Here is a 24,955-nt window from a genome sequence, read left to right on the forward strand (position 1 = left end):
GACGCCAGACTGTTGCTCTGTGCTGTGTCAGAAGGAGAGAGGGCCAGAAGAGGGAGGAGCAACGGGATCATACTTACTTTCTCCTGTCTCATTTTCCTTTCCATTGCTATCCGTGTCTCTTTCTCCCACTTATATTGTACTTAACCTCAACTACGATTGTGTCCTTCCGTCCCTCTATCCTCTATTCGTCATTCTTTCTTTTTTTCTCCTTATTCTCCTTCATCCATATGTCTCTTGATGGGTGTGTGTGGGGGGGGGGGCAGTGTCTCAGGTGGGCAGTGTCTGAGGTGTGCATGTAAAGGCCAATAGAGGGAGAGACACAGAGGAAGAGGAGAGAAGGAATGGGAGTAGAGGGGAAAATATCAGCAAGCCATAAACTATGTCTAATTGGTCTCAAGGAGAGGGAGAGAGAAAAGAGAAAGGGAGAGAAGAAGAGGTAAAGACACACAATGTGAAGGACTGCATCTGACATCATCTGCTGTTACTGCTTCATCATAGTCTATGCCAACATTAGTATTGGCAACAGGGTGTGATTAGTTGTTTCACCTGCAGTGAAAGTGGCCAGACTTAGGGACCATCTACTTGCTTGATTTTGGTTTGGTTGCACTCAGCCTGTCCTCTTTTGAAAGGAGACCATATCTGCATTACTGCCAAAGAAATGTGATTTGGGTATTTCACCAGTAAAAACAGAAAGTCACAGATGCAGGAATACGGGGAAATAATTTGTAGGCTAAGTTAAATAATACCTGGAGACAGAATGAAGTATGTAAGTAGTGCATGTAGAAAGGAAGGTGTGGGAGAGAGGGTACGATTTAAGAGGATGTGAAATGTTTCCTAAGGAGATTAATTTTCAGCTTCAGTTGGATTACTCTTTGGCGCTGGCTGAGGTGGGAAGGTCATTCCAATATTTTTCAGAGCCAGGAGGGAGAAGAGTCAAGGCTGAGATGAGTGATTACTGGGTCACAATATTAGGAGAGCCAAGCAGACAACATTAGCAGAGTGCATCGACTGGCTGGTATGTAGTGCACGGACACACCATGGCTCGAAGGGATGTGGAATGTGCACTCATTTGCAGTCTTGTATACACCAGGTTTTTGATTTGAAGTGAACCACCATAGGCAGTCAGTGGAGGGAGAGCATGAGGACGGTGACATGCAAGAATTCAGAAGGACAGAAAACGGAAACTGCCTGCAGCTGTTTGGATGAGGTGTAGAGAGAGTGGTCAGAGGAATGTTGCACTACTTCAGATATAAGCTTCAACAAGCTGAGCGCAAGTGCTGATAAGAAAGTGTCTACTCCATTCAGTGTCGTGAAAGATTGTAAACCAGCAGGAGCTGGAGAATATGCTTAAGAGCAAAAAAGCCTTTGTGAGATGGACAATTTCATACATGGCGTGGAATGAAAGTGTATTTCATGGTCTCAGATGATTATGCCGCTTAAAATACAGCCTCTAAAGTGGATTAAACATAATTGTCATGCATTTTAGAAATGGAATAAAAAAGGCAAATTAAATTGACTTGTACATTGAGAAGGCCATGTAATTTCCCGCTTTATTTGTGATCATTTTCATTAAAATCAAATCTCAAAGTGCTATAAGGATATACTGTAAATATAACAAGGTAACAGTTAATACCAAAGAGAGCCAAGACATAGCGGTAAAGTCAGTAAAGGGATCATTTATCAGTTTCAAGAAAAAAACATCTGACTGCAGAGAAAAGTTTCTGGGCCATTTTACACAGAAAGCTCAATGTCTGAGGTGCCCTCAGGTGTTGTTCGGTCAGCTTGTTCCACCGCAAGAGCATCTGCAACAGATTACATCTGAAATCCAACATAGCCACCACAATGCTTCTTTTATAGTGTGTTTTTTTGCAAAGCTGCACTCCGAGAGAGAAGAAAAGTTAAGTGGCCACAGTTATCAAATGGACTGAACTGTAATGTGCAAACAGGCGACAGAAGCTGAGGGGGCATATCTGCTGATGTCTAACCTGTGTAGGATGGAGAGAAAGTTCTGAAAGGTTGACTTGTTAAAGAAGAGAAAAATTAAACTTAAAGAGACAGTTTGTGAGAGTCAACACATGACCTCGTTCCTCCATCCCATTTCCTGTTTCGTTACCTCCCTGTCTCCCTCTATCTGTCTCTTCATCCTCCACTTCCCCTATGCCCTGTCTTGACTGCTCTAAGTTTTGCCTTCGTTGTTTGAGCTAAACCATAATAGTCAAAAGCAAAACTCTGGTGTCGCACTGAATATGTGTCTCCTTTCACAAACGCGCTCTCCAACTCCATTTCTGGTGTTCTCCCCTAATTAAAGTCCCGACTAGTAGGGAGGAAGAGAGACATGTGAATATCAGACTGACTGACTGTGTGTGTGTGTGTGTGTGTGTGTGTGTGTGTGTGTGTGTGTGTGTGTGTGTGTGTGTGTGTGTGTGTGTGTGTGTGTGTGTGTGTGTGTGTGTGTGTGTGTGTGTGTGTGTGTGTGTCACACACCTATGCATTGGACATTGGAAATAAGCACACACAACCACAAAATTAGGGCCATAGGCCAAAATCAACACATAAATATTTCTCTCCTCTGCTCTCTCTTTTCTCTAACTATCTCACACTCTGCCCCTCTTTTCTCCCAAGAGCCTCTGCTGTGCTTATATATTTGTATATACATGTGAGCTTGACTGTGTAAGAGAGAAAAGCTGTGAGTTCTCTGCCTTGTTGTGGCACCATATAGGAAAAGAAAATGTCCTACCTCCTTCCTTTCCTCAGTTCTCTACATTTTCCAATTCCTTTAACTTACCGCTGAGTTTTCTCAATGTGAGTTGCGTTCAACTTCATCACTCCCCATTTCCTCTCTACCTTCCTCTGTGTCTTTCCCTCCATCATTATTTCTGCTTCTGCTGTGCCATACTGCTGGGAAACCATCGTTATAATCATTTTCCTGCTCTCTTCTTCTCTTTCTCTCCCCCTCTTCCTCTCTTTATGACTCCCTCTTATCCATTACCCCTCTCTAACGACTGTGTTGTGCTGCTGTGAAGTGGACCCAACTTTAGGATGCCCATTCTTCCTGACTGTGCACTGCCATTTCTCCATCTATCCTCCCTCTTTTCTCCTCTCTGTCCCAGTCTCTTTCTGGCAACAGAGATATCCCACTGTGAAGAGTGACCATCGCTCAGCAGTGTCATTAAATTCACGTCTCTCTCTTGCTCTTTCTTCCATGCTGTGCTCTCTTGTTTCTGTCACAGTTGCTTCCTTTCCCTTTTTCCTTTTTCTCACCATTTCCAGAGATCTCACTTTCTTACCACTTACATGTCCCGCTGTTACTACTTCAACCATATCCTGCTTAGACCTGATTTCATCCCTTCTGACCTGAATATATGTGTCCATGCATCCACAGGGATTATAATAAAATAACACTTCAATAGGAGTCAATCTGTTTTGCATTTATAATTGTAAATGCAGGGCTTCAAGTAGCCTTATTATTGCTACTTTAACTAAATGTTACTTGTTTTTTTTCCATGCAACCTAGGGGCAGTGGCAAAAGTTATCATCCTTTAAGTGGTGAACTTGATAGAAAACTGTTGCTTATTTACACATGGGCTTTACTTACTCTATTGGAAATAATTGGCACTAAAGCTGCTAAATGCTCCACTTTGAGCCTGAGCTACAAACTGACTATTTATGTCTGCCATTTGGCGTTGAGCAGCTATATGTAGGGCTTTTAATGCTTTTCTGCTCCACTCAAAAATGTCAATATATAAAGAAATATGTTTTACCTTTCAATATAGCCTTGGTAGAGGTCTGTGCACTTTGATTGCCCTTTTTAGTAGTCTGTGCATTCATTACCTTAAGCTACCCCTTTACATCTAAGGGGGGGAAGCTATCAATTGTTACTAAAGGAAAAATCGATTATCGCTACTTCAAGTAAAGTATCTAAACACCCTTACATATACATCTCAGTTTCATAAATCAATATGGTGACATATGAAACACATTCATATGCTTGCTAAAATAATGGCGAACATGATTCAGAATGTATAATAAGAGCGTGTTAAGCAGTTGCCAAATGGAAATGTGCCTCCCGCTGTGTTTGGATTCACGTCATAAGAGAACAGATTTGGCCTTCAACTTTAATTACCCCCTTCTCCCCTGCTGTGGGGATGGGAGCGGCAGCCACCAGCTGAAGTATGTTTCATATAAACCAGCATGTTTGCCTTATACATGTTAGGGGTGTAATGTATGTGTGGACTCTCACATGCTGATGATGATGCTCTCTACATTTGTCTCTTTTTTCCCTCTCTACCTCTCTCCGTCTGTTCAGTACTTTAAACTTTTAATAATGCTTATAACGTTTTATAGAGAAAACAAACCCAGTGTTGTACTACAGTGAATCTCAAATTCAGCTATACTGCAAATAATGAGAGACAGCAACATAGAAGAGCTACTGCAGCGCTACAACACGCAGAGTTAAAACCATACATATAACATATTTTTGTGATGTTTTCTAGAGCTACCAGAAAAATATCTGCCGAAGCAGCACTAAAGCACGCTGAGATTGGCTTGTCTTGTTTTGAATGGATTTTTTTACCTGGGTCTCTCGGAAGCAGAAGCTAGCAGGGACAGTAATGAGCATGGTGACTTACAAACATATTCATCTTAGGCTTTCTGTGGTTAACTGCCTCACATAAACAGTCCGTGTGAATTCAGTCTATTTCCCTATGATTGTGCTGGCAGGGTCAGACTTTGAGCAGATTGCAACCTGAATAAACCAAATACTTAATTACTTCATCAATTAGATCATTCATTTTGACAAACCACTTGCACACCCCTCTCTACACCGAGACCCCCACTAGCAAAACTCTAAATACCTCAGCTAGATGGAAAAGAAAAGAAAAGGGGAAGTACAAGGTAGGCCGGTCAACAGGGTTAAAACAGCAAATACACACACACCTTGTTAAACACTGTGTTAGTGTTCAGTCAGTCATTTTAGTTGTTGCTGAGGAAGCACTATATACTAACAGAGAAGGTTGGGAAAAAAGACAGAATACAAAGATGAAAAACCTCCTAGGTAGACTATGGTAAGGCAAGGAGGCTTACATTTGCTGCATTTCCACCAAATTGTACGACTTAACTTGACGTTTGTACCAGGACCTCTTTCAGAATTTAGTTTTCCAGATAGAACAAAGTAGTAAACCATCCTCTGTGTAGGCCGGCGGGATCAGCTGTTCAGCGTAGCGAAGCCACGAGAAACTGCCATGGAAATGGTTCATCCGCTGAATCCTTTCATTGGCATCAACCAGAGAAATGATTGTATGGCGTAGTTTTGCTAGCTACCATTAAACATTATTTGTGTTGAGTATATTTAAAAAATGCGATCGCAATAGCAGTAGTTTGGTTTTTAAAATGCAGAGCCGTAAAATGCAGTAGAAATGCTGTTATTAAGGACACAAATAATGTTGTGGGCGAGAAGCAAGAACACATGATAACATGCTGTACTGCTGAATGTCATTATATCAGGCTCCGTGGGCCCAGATATGTAAAACTGACAGTTCATAGGCACATGTAATTCAGATGCTAATAAGGATTAACATTGTTTGAATCCTGAGGACAAGTCTGGATCTGATGATTTGAGCTGGTAATGTGGGAAATTCAAAGTCTGATTGATGTCTAGTGTCTGTTAAGACTTTTATAGTTCTCAAATGTTTTCCCATCTTGAGTTGGTATCCATAAATGTCACTGCTATTGCCTCTATTTATCCATGTTGAAACATGTATTTATTGCATGCATCTGTCACTCTAAACGGCTTTATCGTTGTCACTCTGCAGAGTGAAGAAGAGCATCTGGCTCTTATATTATCCACATCAGTGCTGTCATTCTTTGTTTTTTAAGGGGTTGAGAGAAACACTTGAAAGAAATATCTCACATTTTTGCTACTATGAGTATAATAATAATTGGGCTGCAGTGAAATAGATACAAACAGGGAATCAGGGAAAGTAGAGTTTATAAGTGTTGTGACTTTTTAAGAATAGAGAGCAAGAGAGATTGAAAACTCTTGTGAAAACCCTTCCCTGAGGTCTTGCCCTCAACATTCTCTTTCATGTAACTGCTATGTTCTCTAAAGATGAGGAGCACTTCGCTGCCTAATCAAATGATAAATAAAAAATACAATTATGCACTCAAACTATCAAAAAAGGAACCAGGCTTACTTTAAGCCAATCAGAGCATCACTTGCTGTCCATGGCATTTAAACGAGTTTCCATAATCAATATTGTTTATCTCTGTGCTCATAACTCCTATCTGCCCAGACAAAATTACTCAGTGTAATATTGGCTGTGAAACTGAAATGAAATGGGTGACGGGAAGGCGGAGTGAGGATAAAGAGACAGGGAGAAACTTTTCTGAGGCAAACTTGTTTTCCTTTTGCTTAAAACAAAGAAAATGAAAAACTCTAACCCTCTCATCAACGCTTTCTATTAGGATATGTGAAAGGGCTTTAACATTTGATTAATTCAATGGGTAACTCAGAAGTTGCAGATCAGCAAAAAATGGCACAGTGAGTGTAGACATGCTGCCCTTGAGAAAGAGGGAAGGATGTGTAAGGTAAGATTTTGGACAGGAGTGACAGACAGAGGTGGGAGGGGGGCATTTGGGTTGCGAGATGAGAAATATTGAGAATGACAGTGTTAAAATTGAACATGAGTGACTCAAACACAATCACTATCAAGTGAAAGGGCTTAGAAATACAGTATGTGTGCACAGGAAGACGCACACACACAGATTGCCTTAGTCAAGGGAAAATTGCTGAGAGAGCAATCTGTCAGAAGTTGCACTCATAGCGACAGCCATGGTGTTATTGGTTTGATCGAACAAGACAAGGTCTGCATACAGTCACCTTTAATGAGACGACAGTACTGTAGCTGAGTGTGTATGGACTCATGTGCATGTTTTTTAGTGAGGAAAATAAAGAATTGAGAGAGCCCTTGGTCCATCCTAAACGGTTTTTGTTAGTTTGTGGTTTGAGATTTAGATTTTTACATTTTCATCTGCAGTTTGATATTAAATTAATTATAGTTCATTCCAATCCATCACTAGACCTTATGGATTGGTTGCACACTGTGGGATATGTGAAATGTTCTCTTTATCTGCAGGAGAAGCCCTTACTTTTGCCCTTTAGAAATGAGCACATACAACAGTGTCAGAGCCACACAAAAAACTTCACAAACACACACACGTACAGACTCGCACATAGCCGGCTGTTGTAACCCTTATTCTGTACACAGATTGTATTGATCCATATATAGGAGGCTAGCAGTGAAACACAGCCTGTAAATACGCTTAAATACATTTCTGCTGACTCTATCGTTTTTATGTTCCTTTCAACTGAAGGAAACAAAAGTGCTGATGAGGCTTAAGAACGGAGGAGAAAAGAGGAGAAATGTTTCTGTAATAAGTCCAATGTCAAGCAATTTCTGCATATGACACACACACACACACACACATTCACACATTCAATGGCACAACTTTTACCACAGGTATTCCATCGGGGCATTAGGAAATTAACAGACTAAGCCATACCAAAATGCAGATGCTAACACACCAGTGGAAAAGGTTTATCGCCGGTCTCCACACTTAGCCCAGTGCCGTTTGTAGCTTCAGTGGCTGCTCCACCTTCATTCATTCCAGGGAATAAGAAAAAGCTCTCTAAGGCAAAAAAGCAATGAATGATTATAAGCGATTATGCAGCAAGATGGTCAGAGTGTCTCTGATCACAAATTGTGTGTCAGGTAAAGGTGGTCTACACGGAATACAAAGCAAATCTCTGATTGAGAGGTTACCTCCACACAGCTCTCAACACGGCCATGGCTTTGCTGCCAGCTAGCAACTAACTCTTTGTGAACAAGGTAACAGTGTGGATTTCTGCCAAAGTATCCTTGGGCAAGATAATGAACATGAAATTGTTTATAGGCATGGCCAGACGTGTGACTTCTATAAGTAGCTTTAAAAACCGCATACTGTATAGAACCGTAAAGAATAATACATTGAGAATAGTTTTGCCAAATAATTTATTTAGCCAGCAGGACTGTGTAAAACGGTAGCAAATATTTTAAGTCAGTCTATTGCAATGCAACATGCTAAATCACAGAATGTTGTCACAAATAAAACGAACCTATATCATTTGAGTAAGTGTGAGAGATTTATGAGCGCTTTCACCCAGAGAGGATAGTGTAGCAACTGTTTGGTATTCCCACTTCTAAAATCTAGTATGACCCAAACCTGATGTGAATATATATATATATATATACGTATATATAATCATTATTCCTTCTTCAAGGAGAACGATGCGTGTGTTTGACTCCCTGAAGGCTTAATCACTTAATAAGAGTATCTATGAACCTGGCCAAGCAGCACAAAACATAATGAGCTTATAATTGCCAGCAAGCCATTTCTCGTGGGCTACTTGTTTTGCCAAAACATCACACAAATGGCAGCCAACCACCATAACAAGGCTCTGTAGCATCTCACAATAGTTAACCATCTTCCAAACCTATTCATATACACAGTAGCCGCTCATTTTAATGTTGCTTTTTACAGAAAGAGAGAATATAAATAAATAACTATAATTATTATATGAAAACAGCACAAATCCTACCCAGAACCCAACCCTTTATTTTTTTGTAAAGCATGAGGATGAGTAAATGTTGTTGTTCGGCTCCAGTAAGTTGCTGTTTTTGCACCAGTGACTTTCAAGCTGTAGTCATTTCGCAAAATAACATCATTACAAGCAAAATATCAAAGCCAACAAGAGAAGCTGAGACAGAGACCCTTCAACAGAAAGAGAGGGAGAGAGACCCAGAGCAAAATGCTGAAAAAATGTATTAACCAAGTTGTCTTTCCAATTAATTTCAATTATCTGTCAAGGGCCATCAAAACACACTCTGCTCTCCTTTTTCCCAGATGTACTTTATAACATAAACTGTAATATTTCCTATAGGGACAAGGGGGGTAATACACACACGCACACACACATACATAAACTATATAAGTAGGAAAAGGCACAAATAGTATTTTACTGTTTTGCATACACCAACATTCTTGCAGACATAGCCGATATCTGCATGTGACTCCGAAGCGCAACTAAGTGGGGGAATAATTTGCATTTCAATCTTTTAATTTGCTTCCTTTTTGTGAAATTGAGCTGACATCGACAAGCTAACCGCAGAGAGCACAGACCCCCATTTCAACGTCAGCCCTCAGGGTGATTCTCTACAATTTTCTTTTCTTTTTTTCCACAGTTGAACCCATAGCTCATACTCCTATTACACAGATTGAATTATTGTGGGTTTTCAACTTTAGACATGTTCTCAACATGTCAACTCTGCAAAGATAAAGACATATTACATTCAGAATTCAGAACGGGTGACAGAGAGTTGAATTTCCAAACTGAGAAGAGAAATTCTTCACGAGACACTGCCGCACTTTGTTTACCTCTAAAATACACCTTAAATGTTGACAAAAAAGCGTTCTGCCTTACAAAATGTGTTATTTATCAAAATCTGAGATGTTTCAAAGTAAACAGTTTTGGTTAAGATAACATTTTGCTCATACAAACAACCCTGAAACAAAACAAAAAAAACTATTGTGTCTTTGAATCTTTTTGTGATTCATCTTTTTTCAATAAATATAATTGCAGTGGCACAACAAAACAGGCAAAGTAGTGCCTTATTTGAAAGTTCTGCAATGAAGCAATCAGAATTTAATTTAGATTTTAATTCACAAATGTACTTTCCAAAAGTTTTAATGGAGAAGAATGTTGTAACTTTTAACATTACTGTTATCTTTCTTCCCATTTACTTAAAATGAATATGTTTCTGTATAATTCAACTGTCTGGTTAGTTAAAACAGTAACAGTGAATCCTATTTGCTTATCTTTATCTTGTATGAAGTGTTTTTGTTAAGTGATTACTTTCCTGATAATCAATACCAGAATGCAATATGAGTATGTTTCTTAAATATTTTGAAATTGACTGATGCCTTTGACTGCTTTTTCCCCTTGTTTGGGTGAAAAAAATCACATTTGAAATTAATGGAAGATTGAATCACTTACACATAACCACATAGGCCTATTTTATTGTCTGTTCAGTCTATCTCTCTTCACTCAAATTGCTCTCTCTCCTCAGGAGATCACCTCTTGTTTCATTCCCAGAATACCTAATAACGAAAACAATAGAAATGTTTCAAATGTGTTTTCACTATCCAACTGTGAAACTTTACTCCACCCCCATCTTGTTCCTCTTATTTCACATTATTGTACACACTCTTAAATACCCTGAAGTTGAAAACCTTTACAGTCTTTCACTGTGCGTGTTTGTCTGTGTTTGTGTGCACATGCCTCGTGTGTACAGGTGCACATGCATGCTAATGTGTTAGTTTTATTATACATACATGGGTGTCTGTATGTAGAGCACATCCATACCAACGGGGACCAGAGCAATTTGTCAACATCAGAGGTGAATCATTGCCAATATGAAATATTAATATGTCATTCATGAATATTAATAACTGTATTGAAGTAATTACCATAATACCAACCCTCCTCTAGCACGTGTTACAGTCACTATGAAAGGGAAAGGAAATATACACTTAATAATATGGATTTATTCTCTTAATGTGAGCTTTACGGGATCATAGAGAGAAATTAATCTGCCCGCCTCTGAGCGGTGCATCACGCTTCCCGCTGTGCAGAGACCACACATGAGAATTAGCTCTTAGCTACATTCCATATGGTGCAATGTACTGTATACATATGTTGCACATTGTCCCTTTCAGATTACAAAATTAAATAAATATGTAAATGATATCGATATATTGTATGAGCCTGTGTGCACACTCAACAAATGTTAGTGCTGAATACTTGACACAAAACGGGAAAGAAAAATGTGTGAAAAGGTCCTGAGTGCAAATTGTATTTGCTAAATGCAGTGTAGACCTCTTCTATCACAATCCAAATATTGGCAGTCGTATAACAATCAGTTTAAATCTCACTTTTATTAAACGTCGTCTGGCAGTTGGAGTGATGAATGCAATTAGCCAGATGTTACATGAGCTGAAGACTAACTTTCACATCAACATAATAACCCTTACAATGTTATGATTGTTGGTAGACTTTATTAGTTATTGTCTATTGAATATTACATTTTGAGAAATATAAGCAAACAAAAGAAAACAGGCTTATGCCATTTGCCATTATTTTTTCCTCTCTCTTTTTAATCATTACTTTTGCCCTCATACTTCTCATCGTCATCCCAAACATCTCCCTGAAACTCTTCTAAAAGCAAATGTCCCAGAAATACACATTTAAAATTGTGCATATGTACATTCTTAAGGTTTTTGTGCTGATACTTATTTTCCATGGTGTTTTTCTGATTGCCTAAGGTTCTTACAGGAAATCAAAGAGCATGCTGGGAAGGGAGATACTATTTAACACATCTCAAAATCCTAAACTTTATGCATCCTAGCTCAAATCCACAAAATTACCGAGCTGCTGTACCCTTATACTGGTGGCACTTGACGGCTTGAAAAAATTGCTAACCACATGGAAACCCCCCCTGCTCTGGTTGATAGCCAGCAGTACAATGGAGAGATTGAAGAGCAGGAGGCAGGAGAGGTGCTGGAAGAGTGATGCATGCGCTCCACCCTCCTCCTCCCTCTTTCTATTCCCTCATTTTTTCCACTTGTCACCCTGGCCCCAACCCCGTAATATGTATTCCCCAAGTTGGTTATAATCACTGCGACACCGTCAGTCGAGAGTGATTGAAGTCCTAGAGGAGAAGTAGATGGTAAAAAAAAATAATAATAACGATTCCTGCAAGTCATCAGAGGGGTATAATCTGAGGACAGAAAGTGCTTGCTCAGTGGTGAGATTCAGAGCTTTACAAGAAAACCACATCCTTATAAAACCCTCCTGGATGTGCCTGCCACTCGGCTGCTTTCAAAGCAGCACTCTTCTTCAGCTACCTTTAACGGAGGCATGTCAACAAGGATGGAGGAAGGGGGAGAGAGGGGAGGAGGAAGGAATTGAGGAAGCCAGGGAGCAGAAGTAAGGGTCGAGGCAGGCAGAGAAACAGGGAATGTGTTTGATGCAGATGAGTAGGCTCATGGAATAATGTTATGCTTCAAACCTGCAGGAAACAACAGTTCTTGAATTTGAAATTGTCCCTGTTTATCGCGCTCTAAATAAATAAATAACTGTGCAGAGATGTTTACGTGCTTTAGGTGAGTGTGTCTGTGTGTATAGCTTTGAGTCTGTTTGCTTCCTGAAGCATCTGTTGACACGTACACACATAAATCAAAAGCTACCAAAGTACAGCTTACATTTGTCCTAACTGAAGTTATTTCATTGTCAGATTATCCATTTTAACAATTGTTGGGATTCTTCTGCAGCCCGTCCTACATTTCAACATTGGTATTCATGCGGTATTTCTGGAGTTAGATTATTATGTTTTTTTTTTGTATTTAATTTTTAGGAAGCTGACCTTGACTTAGATTAATAATCTTGGTTAAAACCAACAGTGTGATATAATTAATGCCATGCACATTTGTTTCTAATCAAGCATGTCAGATGCCTGGAGATGCTGTGTTAAGTGTTAATTACATTACCCATAATTACAGATTTTGGAGATACTGGTATTTAATAAAGCACACACAATATTTTCTCTTTTGATTTAAATTTGAAAGAACAATTCGTTTTTTCTCAACCTCGAGAGGCTCTTCTAACAATTTGAGGGTTATGACTTAAATATTTTAACATCTTGTTTCTCCTATTTATATTTTCTTTCTGCCCTGTTCACTCAAACTAGACACGAATATAACATGTGATACTATTTGAGTAATCATGTTTTACTTCTGACTTTAGATGGAATATTATGGCGCACTTATAATGGAGAGGTAAATTCTTTAATGAGATGCTGTAGCTTTGAACAGCAGAGTTTTAAAAAACTAGACATCATTATTTTGTTTTGTAAGACTTAAGGCTTTGGAAAACATCTAGAGATATGTGAAAAAAGCTGTATAAAATGTTTTAGGGGAAATACAGAGACCCTGTTCATAGACTGCGTTATTGAAGTATTTTGTGCAAGGTTATTTAGGGAAGTTTGAAAACGTGTCTTTATGATTCGAAAAATCTTCCTAATATTGTTCTGTTTATAACAATCTCTGAATCAAAGAGCCTCACAATGATTAAAAACACATGTTTGCTTAGGTCACACGTAATGGGAGCAAATGTTTTTCCCTCAAAACAAAACAGATAATGCAGTTTCTGGTATGAGAGAGTAAGTACGTGGAGACAACGCTGCACTATAGCATCACCAAAGGCACTATTCTCTCACTGCACCAATCATATTGAAAGCAGTGCTACAACATAATCAATCAATGAAATGAAATTATGTTTGAAAACTAGAGATAAATGTATATGTTTGCTTATAATAATTAGCATCTTAAAATACAATTGTGACAGCAAGAAATAAAAAGGAAAATAAACAAGTCATTCATAACAGTACTGTACAGTTTCTGTAATCCACCCCGAAAATGTTATTGTAGCCTACACAGTCAGTAGCTGTCAGGAACAGTTTTTGTGTGGATCATGAAGTAACTAAATTCAAATGGGGAGAATTATGCATGAAAAACTACATGACATGACCAGGAGTTCAGTATTTCAAGAAATGTAAATCCAGTGTTCAAAGATCTCTGACAGCACATATCCGAATGCCATGCACTTTACCCATCGTTTTATTATTTTACTTAAAGGGGTCGCTGTGGCTTTCCACCACTGTGATCGTTACAGCTGTTAAAAATATATAAGATGACTTAGTGTCACTAAGGAACAATCTTTTTTATTTCAATTAAAACCATTTTTGTAGGTAGCTACTGCATCCTGGATGCACATGCTTTTGTGATTCAGACTTCAAAATGGAACAAGCTATTTGGGATGTGATTCATTCTTGCTATTGTCATCCAAAATGTCAAATCGTTTTGATGTGTCAACCTCTGGTTTGCTCAACGAGACAAAACTGCAAGTGTGATTCACCTGTTTATGCTGAAATGTCATTCAGAGGGACACTTTAAGAGCTGTGAAAGAATATAATCATCCACATTATAGTAGTAAAACTGCACATCATTTTGTGGCAAGATTGCAGTGATTCCAACTGGGAGCTGACATCAGCTGAACATGTTCTAACTCCCCTTTACTCATTTAAAACTCTAAAGAACTGCTCTGGTCTTCTTTCATCCAAGAATAACTGGAGTGTGATGCTTTGACTTTGAAGAAAAGATTCGGAACAGTTGGCAGCGGGAATGTAGATTTTTAAAAATGATGGTGTGATTGATAGAAGTGGAGTTCCAGAGCTGTGGACAGAGACTGTAGATCCGCCTCACCATCTAAAGATGTAGCAAAGAAAGCAGAGTGTGAGAAAGATTATTAAATCTGATGCTGTTGTGGGATGAGGGTATTGGTGAGACAAAGGTCTTTAAAAGTGGCCGCTTAAAGCACTTCTCACGACAGTACAGAACAGTAAGACTCATGGTGCTTGTTTGAAATTGACAGAATGCAGTAAGGAGCATAGTGTATTTTGTCTCTAAGCCAGGCACATTAACTGAGCTACTTCGTTTCAGCAATTTGTCAAGCTAATTCTTCCATCAGTTGACCCCCCTCTGGATATTTAGCTGAAAGAGAAGTTAAACCTCTCCATTTGGCTGCTGTACTCCGACCTCTCATCTCTTCAAAGCATTGTTTTCATGCAGATTTTATATAAAACAATATGTTTGGAATAGTTTTGGTTGTGTCAGAGGTCAAATGTTAGAGCACAATTTGTTTATAAGTTGATGCTGAATATTAAAATGCAGCTTCCTTACTGTTGTTATTTTAGCTGACCAAATCCCCCACTGAGAAAATCACTGTGTACGTTGACTTACTTTATCTTCACTCTCTTATTGTAATCCTTATTGTAAGGAGCAGCTGGTAACCCATTTATACAAATATAATTATGCAAATGGTATTATATACGTAACATATTTTCTTATATTATATAAAGGCATTTTATGAATAAACACAATTCAAAATACCAAACAAAGAAGATTATAAATACATAATAATAGTGTGTTGCCACTGTTACATTATTCCTCAATCAAGAAATACCAGCACTTAATTTAGACTTGAACTGAACAACTCTGATCAGCTAAGACTAGGATATTAAAGTAGAAGATTCTAGAAACTTTAGTTAGCAAGGTTGCTGACATTCATTCACCTGCCCAGAGGCACCACTAACCCTCAGCACAAACAGGTAAAAGTCAAGTAACAAAGATACCACATGTCTTACACGCTCCCCTGAGAAGGCTCTGTGTCGCAGCATGTACCACCTTCTACACAAAAGGTCTTGGCCTCAAAGCCATCCCTTCAGATTTACAGCACACGTGCAAGCAGGATCAAGGGCATTTGGTCCAATCTTGTTCCTCTCTGATTAGTTTGTCCCAGCACTGAGAGATGAAGCCTGTGTCCGAAGCCCTCATACTGTATATCCAAGGACTTGATGTACTTATTACTTGTTTGATTCATTTCAATCTAGAAATTAAATTATCTAAATAATGTTTTAAAAAAATATTACTCTGATACCTCTACTCTGGTAGTTTGGTTAAAACAACTTGATTCAAATTGATTGATCTTACCATAATTGCACTTTTTGTACAGTATGATTTATTATTTAAACTTACCATGATTTAGCATGAGTGTATATCAGCGAGATGACTCATTCCAAGTGAAACTGTTTAGCTGCCCTGGGAAGGAATCCGTGCAGTTGTCTTTTCTGTTGAGTGCAGCTTGTGTAGGGGTGTATTGCTACTGGGCAGGAGAATGAGGAAGCATGTATTCAGCTAAGAGGCCAGGAATGTAGCAAGTCAATCAGGCAGTCAGTCACAGAGCCAAGGGACCAGGCTGCCAGCCTGTAGCCAGATATCTAATGAACCCATCCGTTATGTAGACAACCAGAAATGCAGTCACTCAGTCAATCAAAGAAGGAACACAGCAAGTAAGCCAACAGAAAGGGTCTGCTATAGTAATGAAACAATTCAAGACTAATGGATACCTGTAAGTTAGGACAACTACATTCTAATATCTAACACAGCAACATTGATTTAAAATATTTCCAGCTACAAAATAGCACATTTTCAGATTTTGATTCCCCAGTTCTAGTAGGTTCTTAAAAAAAAGAGAACATATTTTAGCCCACAACTAGAGAAGAGAACAGCAGAGAATGAGAGGGGAAGCATGTAGAGACATGATGGTAAGAGGGGACACAAAAGGGTACCTTTGAAGCTGTCAAACCTTCCACAACAAAGCAGCTTCTTGCTAGCAAGGCCTCCTATTGAATCCATACACATACATTTCATTTCATTTCATTTCAAACCTTTATTTATGCAGGTGAATCCCATTGAGATCATTGATCTCTTTTTCAAGGGTGACCTGCAACAGAGACACATATGTATACTTTCTTACCAGGAATTGTCAGGAATGCCTTAGGGAGAACCTTTATTCTACAGTGTCTCACAATGTTCTTCCCTTAGTCCCGCTTAGCGTCATTGAAGGAGCATTCTGTCTCTGTTGTCAACACAATGTGATCTTTATTAAGCCAGTTAGACTGATCTCATGTGCATCACTCCTCAGGAACTAATCAGATCAATCCTATGTATAAGCAGCATGGCCTTTGGGGCTGTTCATTTGTAGTAGACTTGGGATTTATTTATCATACATATTCAACAACATTTGTTTCTTCTTTGTTGTTGTTTATTATCATAAAGCTGTTTTGGTAAATTTGGGGCAAATATGTTTTCCTTTTGAATACAAAAGGTACATATACATAATACATGTACATCAGCAACTCTCAAACTTGAAGGGCTCGCTGACTTCCATATTGTTGCTCAATGTTGAATCCATCTGGGTGTATTCCCCTGTATGAAGTATGGTTTTGTTAGAGCAGAGTATGTAGTACCATATCATGTAGTATAAGATAGGTTGTTAGGACAATACACTGTTATAAGTACACCGTTAATACAGTGATTCCGATAGCTTAGTGGAGTGTGACTGTAAGTGTGTGCATATTTCATGTCCTTTTACAAAAGGAAGACTATATGGTATAACGTTAGACCTGTCCTTTGGATCGTCTTTCCCCATGAGACTTCAGTGTCACCAGTGCAATGTTGACTATGTTTCGCCTCAATGGTCGGCAGTAATTATGACATCAAAACTATTTATGCTTTTTGTTAAAAGCATAGCTTGGGGCAGACACTTTGCTATTTCAAGAGCTGATGTCAAGGTCCATACTAAACTGCAACCTTCTCACATGTTGGCACCTTTACAAATCAATGCCTGACTTCAAGTAAAACATCTCAAGAGCTTTCTCAACCCACTTCTCAACGTTTTGTTATTTTTATTGATCTTCATGAATTCAAGTTTATATAAAATCTTGCAAAGATGTTACATCTCTCTCTCTCCCTCTCTGTCTATCCCCCCCCTCTCTCTCTCTCTCTCCCAGGTTTTTCTATCCATATTTGTTATTGTCTGGCCTGTCATCAATAGATGTCAATCTCAGTCAGGATAAATGATCAAATAAATAGCACATCAAATGAAAAGAAGGATTTCATAACCACAGTTCTATGCATACTCTGCAGGGAAAACACCATACTGTACATCAACACATTTACAAAACTCAACAGGTAATTTCCTTTTGTATAAATGTATACAGCATAAAAGGATAGATATATGAGGCTAAGACACAAGCAAACATTCAAAGACATTGTTTGAACTTAATAAATAGAGTGCAGTACTACACATCACTCTGCCTTCGGGCTCATTGTAAAACCAACTGCAGATGTAATGCCTGAGAAATAATAACACCCCAGAAAAAAGGGGAAAGGATTATACAATGAACCAAATGCTATAAGCAATGAAGAAAAGGCCTGAAATGAAGGAAATGCAATGCAGATAGAGAAGTGGCGCGAGATAAAAGGAACATGGAATTACATGGGTATCACATATATTATTGAGTCTGGTCTGGAGGAAGTGGGAGAGGGGAGAGCGCTGTCTGTTGGTCTGACTCCACGTTACGGTGATCTCCTGCTTCAAGGCTGAAGGAGGCTCATTTCTAACAGGCTTCAATAAAGGCAGTGAGGAAGAGATCATTGGCTGCAAATCAATCATTTCTCTGTGCATTTGTGTGTAACCGTACATTAGGCAAGCTTACTTAAAGGTCCCCTATTATACTGTTTTTCATCAATATATTATAGGTGTCAGATATACAAAACATGTCTCTGAAGTGTTTGGCTCCAAATACCAAACAGATCATTGTAGCATCCCATAATCCCCTCTGTTTTAGCCCTGTTTCAAAAGTGCTGATTCTCTGTCTGTTACTTTAGATGAAAATAAGGAGCCACTCCCCACGCCCCTCTGAGATTTGGTTAAAAAAAACACAATGGTGCTCAAGGAGGAGATTCAGGTGATAAGGTGGTGGGGGGGGGGATACCTTGGTTGGGTGTTGGCTCATGATTACACAAGCCAATCGTTATGACATCATAAAGTGGCCACAGAGGGGACACATATCTATGTATAAAAGACATCAAAAAGTGCATTTTGCATAATAGGCCCCTTTAAATGTGTATTTGCATGGTTGTTAAGAGGTTTGCATTAATTTGTGCGTTCACAAATATAAACACTTGCTCACAATCTACCTATCACAATATATAAAAGAAAATGTAAAGGGGGAGGGTGTGGCTCAGTGGATAGTGTGCTGGACTTCGAATCAGGGGATAGCAAGTTTGAGTCCCACTGCAGTCAGCATGTCGTTGTGTCCCTGGGCAAGACACTTCACCCCAAATTGCTCCTGTGGGGATTGTCCACAGTACCGAATGTATGTAAGTCCCTTTGGATAAAAGCATCTAACAAATGACATGTAATGTAAATGTGTGTTATTTTCTATTCTAATACATATTTTTAGTTTTCTTTCGTGGGCTATGGTTAAAGTGACAGCTATTTTTGAAAGCTTTCAGAAAGCCGAGGCAGTTTGCTTTTCACAGTAGCACAAAAACATTCCAGAGGACAAGGCCAAAAGCTTTTATAACACCGGTTTTATACTTGAAGACTGACAGGCCACTGTTTACTGTATTATTCGCCTGGCAGCATTAAATCCTATCATACACATTCTGTTCAGATTCCTCAAGGTGTTTTCCAACTACATTTGTTGCAGTGGCATGTTAGATTGTTTGAACCTCTGTCGAAACAGTTAGGCCTGCTGGCATTTTGAATGTGATTGTTTAATGAGACATTTTCAGAGATTTAAACACAGTCTGCAGAGGCCAATTTTACCTCACTATATAAATATTGTCAGATCTGTAAAATGTCGCAAAGATTATGTTGTTTTGATGTCTTTCTAGAAGAGGATAAATTAAATGCGCTGCAGTGCCTCCCACTTTTGGTGTGGATGAGATCAGTGCCAAAGCATCAGCTCAGATCTGTTAATCCTAACATAATCTTTCACTTTGCTGTTCTAACAGGTTTTCCTCCTGCAGCTAAAATTGCTTGCATTTATTTTTGTCCGTGAGTATGCGTTGGTTTAACTGTCTTTCGTTCTTTCTTTCTAGGTGGGGAGGTGCCCTACACTACTCTAGCTACAAGGATGATGATGGGCGTTTGGTGGATGTTTGCTCTTATTGTCATTTCCTCATATACCGCCAACCTAGCAGCATTCCTCACCATCTCACGCATAGAGAACTCCATACAGTAAGTATCCAACAGATTTTCCTTCAATGTTGTCAGTTGTATTTTTATGGCTTTACCTTCTGAAAAACTCAGTTCTTTCGACATAGGTATTGTGATACAAAAACTAAAACTGTTTAACCATTACCCATTACCAAGATTTAGTTTTTTCTTAAAGTTGCACATCACAACTTCACAGAGGTACCAGAACAAAGGTATTTATGCATTTAACTGTGCACACACACAATTACATTTGCTCAAATATATTCATCATAGTTGGTGTGTAGCTTTGCGTGCATGACAAATTGTTTCTAACACACTGAGACACTCTGCGGTCTCCCCCAGTGTGCTTGATTATTGAAATCCATTTTAACAAGCAGGTGTAATGCATAAGAGACACACACACACACACACACAATTACTTCCATATCCTTTCCCTCCTTTCTCCCCTCCTTCATCACCCCGTTGTAGCATAGCAATTTCCTGTTTCGCTCAAGTTGGGATATATCATTGTGTTTGTTTGTTAGTTTATTTTGTGTGTGTGTGTGTGTATACATCAGAGGTGGGAGTAAGTCCTACATGTGCAAGTCATGAGCAAGTCTCAAGTCTTGACCTACAAGTATCAAGCAAGTCCCAAGTCACTGTGGTGAGAGTCAAGCAAGTCAAGTCAAGTCATTGCTCAGGTCAAGTCAAGTCATACAAAATTCTGATGAATAAGCCCAGTTTCCGCATTTAAATCAGTTAAAAGACAGTGGTTATTAAAATGGATTCAACCCACACTATGATCTTCATTACATACACAGTTAATCATTTGAAATCTAATTTAGACCAATGACAATCATATTAGATCAATATTAACCCTAGAACTGCAGACAATATAGCTATGACTCAGTCAAAAAGTCTGTTCAAAAAGGCAGAATTCCAGGTAAGAAAATCATATATGGCATTTGCCATTACACATATTTAATTTAAATGTCTGTTAACACTAGAACCGCCAACAGCGTCAGCACCTACATAGATATCATTTTCAAATCATTTAATTTGTTCCTCTTCATAATTTCCTTATAAACTAAGTAGGACGATTTAAAACTCAGTTAATTGGGTTAATTTTGAAATTGCTTCAGTTTATCATCATAACAGATCAAAAAGTTCAGATTAATTTTTACAATAAATCAAGGAATGATGCACTTCTACAAACAAAAACAACATAATTAAAACATTTAAACAAACTACTAAAAGTAGACTACATTATTCAACAGTTTACATTATTCAACAGTTTACAGTAACTTCTGATAACACAGGGGAAATAAACGAGGCATCTCTTTTCCTCTCTCTCTCTCTCTCTCCCTCTCCTGACAGCCCGTCAGTATCGGGGTTAGTCAAAATGAATCCCTTGGCGGTTCTAGTGTTCATTTACCGTTTTGTCTTCTCTTTGCAATGCTTAATCGATTTGAAACCAAGTCTAACGTAGCTTACACTTAACGTTAGCTTTCTAGCTAACACAACACATTCACGCACCTTTCTCTGTGGGTTTTTTTGTAGTGACGAATGAAGTTGGATGTTATGGTGGTCCTGTCACTGATCTTTATGCTGCAGACCCTGCATACCGCTGTTCTCTTCTTATTATCGACAACATAATCCTTGAATCCAAACTTGACTATTTGTGGAGTAACGCTAGCCGCTGCCATGTTAACTGACACTCATGCCGTCTAGTGGGTTGCCAGGTTTGCGCGCACGGCGCTATAATCACCCAATCACATTTCGAAAAAACTAAATGTAATATCTCACTACAAAAACAAACGCAAATATTTAATTTTAAAAAGTCAAGTCCTTTCAAGTCATCTGTCTCAAGCTTAAGTCAAGTCTCAAGTCATGAATACCAAGTCAAAGTCAAGTCAAGTCTTTTATCAATGTTAGTCAAGCAAGTCTCAAGTCCAAAAATATGTGACTCGAGTCCGACTCGAGTCAAGTCATGTGACTCGAGTCCCCACCTCTGGTATACATACAATGATGTAGATACTGAAGATATGGAGAAACAGAGAGCGAAAATGAGGCCAAGTAGTTATGAAAGTAAGAAGACAGTGTTTTAGCATGTTCCTCCTTGGTCCTAAGTGGCGTGTATCCCAGCCCCCTTCAAATACTCACACACATCATTTCCCTAAGCTCAGTGCCCTCTGTTTATCTATCCTTGTGATAATATGTTTGCCTGTTTCTCTCCTGGTGGCACAAGGAAACGCTCATCTCTCATTGGACTAATCAGCATGCTGAAGCATCCGCTATGCCCGGCAGTGCCACAGTTAATTGTGCTTGGCTTTGGAATAAACAACATTTATTTCTCAAAATCTCATCTCTATCTGTCGCTGAATTAGTTTCTGTCAGTTTGACTATACTGTACGTCACTTTCTTATACCCTCTCTTTTTTTTCTTTGACAGACCTCCTTTTATACTTTTGTTTCCACTCCTCTCTCTTTTTCATTTTGTCTTTTCCCCCCTTTTATCCAATTATTTCTATAGAACCTTAAAAGTGTGTAGGAAAAAAATCACTTTTCTTTTGTCTCTTTTTGATGTTTTTTTCTGCTTCAATTTGTTGTCATTAGCGAGTGCCTCTCAGTTTACCGCCTCATTCAGCATCCATTGAGCTAATTAAGGATTTCCATACATTTGAATGCATTATCTTTAATGTGTTGACTCTTCGGGGGTCATTAGTGGCATAATTACCACCTTAACAGCAGCACCCGCATGGCCTTGGGTCTCCAAAGATGGGTTTTAGGATGAGAAGGAACATACCCAAAACAAACAGAGTAATCGTAAAGCATAACAAAACCTCAACGCAGAGATGAAGAGAGCAGCCAAGCGAGGAAAAAGAGAGGATTGTGATGTTGTGATTAGCGTGCACTTTAATCTGATGAATACTTGATTAACATATTACACAGATGGTAGGAGAGAAAATGGTTTAGGGAGTGAGTTATTGAGAGGGAAAATTATTTAAGTATGGAAAAGAGCAAGCAAGAGACAGGAAAGGAAAGAAAGGCAGGGGAAGGATGGAGGCATCGCCCGTCTTCGTGTCTCAGGGAGCCAGCAGGACAGACAGGGTTTTTAAGTATTAATGCCCTTGTTTCATCCTGGAAATGAAATAACAAGTGAGCATTCAGAACCCTCTCCGGACTATTTCACGCTTGGATGTTTTCCCTCAATTTCAGTGTGAATCCTTTAGGAAAACGGGGAGGGATGGCGGCAGGGAGAAAGAGAGAGCAACATACAAAGAGAGAGATAAAACGGTATAAAGTGGAAATAAAGAGAGGAGGCAGGTGGAAGAAAAGATGAGACGAAAGATAAAAGTTAGAAGGGAAGAGTGAAGTCAAGTAAATAGACATTGGAAAAAAGCACGCAAGAAGAGAGAGGAGAAGCTCGTGGTGAAGAGGAGAATGAGCAATAGATTTCAGACGTTTTAACGTGAGTTAGGAGGTGGCAACTGTTGGGAGATGAAAGCAATGGAGGGGAACAATTGGTCAGGATGGGAAGATTGAAAGACAGATGGAGTGTTTGAGGATAGAAAGCTTCTCTCTCTGGCTCAATCTCTCACAGCAGGTGTCTCATTATGTTACGGTCGCTAATGATGCCAGTAAAGTCAATCAGGTGGTTAGTGTTCTCGTGTAAGCTTCATAATGGCTGGTAACTGTTCTGTATGTATGCATGCTTGTCTGTAAAATCCCAGTATGTAGCTCAGACAGCAGAGTGGCTCCACTGGTCAGCGGCTCATTGGCTTATTCAAAGTCTGGCATGTTTTCTTAAGGGCCATGAAGTCAAGATTTACCGTCACACTTTCACTTTATCGCCCTCTATTAACGAGAACGGGATTGTAACAGCATTGTCTCTTTGACAGTATATGATGAAAGTAATGAATGGAATAATGTTAAACACTTAAACAGTAGTGCATAAGCTAGCTTCTGCACAAGAGTGATAACATGTTATGACATTGCTTGGGAGTGACCAACGATCTCATATAGAAAGTGATCACCGATAAAAAGACCTCTAAATTCCTAATGATGATGCATATATGATACACACAAAGGAAACCAGCATTTATATGACCTACTCTTCTCTAGTACAATTAATTAAAATATAGATTAGCTAAGCCTACTCTCAAGACCATGTTGGTTTGGCTTCTGTCAGCACACATAGCTTGCTGTTCAAGGTTGCACAGCTGTCTGCAGTGCTTCAACAGCAATTTGTTAAAAAGTTAATGGACTGATCAAGGCTCTACTGCCGTTATCAGAATTAATTTCCCTACAGAATCACAAAGCCAAGATCATCTTTGTCTTTTGGCTTCCAAAAAACATTAAAAAAAAAAAAGCCAATCCTTTGACTCCACAAATACTTTTATTGAACTAGTTTTCTTTTAAACTATTTCAAACAGTTGGCATATAAACCAAATTAACTCCAGAAAAGATCACTTAAGGAAGACGACCAGAGGACCAAATATGCTAAAACAAACTCTATACACAGACAGATGAAAACAAACACGTTTCAAAAATATATTCAGCTGCCTTTCACTCCATAACTTGCTCATTGGTCTACTTATAGGTATTATAATTGGTTGCAAAATATCTTACAGCATACTCACAGGACAAGAGGCAATCACATGCACACATTAGTTTCACATAAAACATTTCAAAATCGTAAAACTAAGTTTAGACATGGAGATTTAATACATTTTTGAATGCCCTTTTAATATTTTCAGCCATACATTTTTTATTGTGTTTTTCACTGTAGGAGTATAACTGAGCTTAAGTCACTGTGAGTCTCATTCATTATTTTCTTTTGGTCTCAGTAAAATCTTAACTCATCTGACATTTTATTCTACCATTAAAAAACAAACGCAGAGTTATTACCCAGTGAAACCCATTCACAGAGGGGAGTAGTGGGACGGAGAGATTATTAAGGCCAAAGATTAATTGATGGCAATAAAAGATTCATGTTCCCAGCAAAGTTCATTAAAATCTTCAAAGTTAATTTTTTCTTTTAGAGCGGGTCAGAGAGATAGTTAAAGAGGGCATCGGAGAGAGAGAGAAATTGCAGGAACTGTGACCGTCCATAAAACGTCTGAATGTTATTTTGTGTGTGCGTTTCTGTGTGTGCAGTCTTGTTCAAATGTGAACAGAACCTACTTATATG

At 38.8% G+C, this 24,955-nt stretch overlaps 1 protein-coding gene across 1 annotated transcript in view; it reads left to right on the forward strand.

Annotated features, from left to right (window-relative positions):
• The window catches only part of grid2 (glutamate receptor, ionotropic, delta 2), a 410,560-nt gene that overhangs the window by 325,313 nt on the left and 60,292 nt on the right, over positions 1–24,955 (forward strand). Inside the window, exon 12 of the mRNA XM_034118783.1 lies at positions 19,666–19,804. Coding sequence (XP_033974674.1) covers positions 19,666–19,804 — 139 coding nt within the window. The remainder of the gene's footprint in view (positions 1–19,665; positions 19,805–24,955) is intronic.

This window comes from Trematomus bernacchii, unplaced genomic scaffold (assembly GCF_902827165.1).
Source record: "Trematomus bernacchii unplaced genomic scaffold, fTreBer1.1, whole genome shotgun sequence".
NCBI classification, from domain to species: domain Eukaryota; kingdom Metazoa; phylum Chordata; class Actinopteri; order Perciformes; family Nototheniidae; genus Trematomus; species Trematomus bernacchii.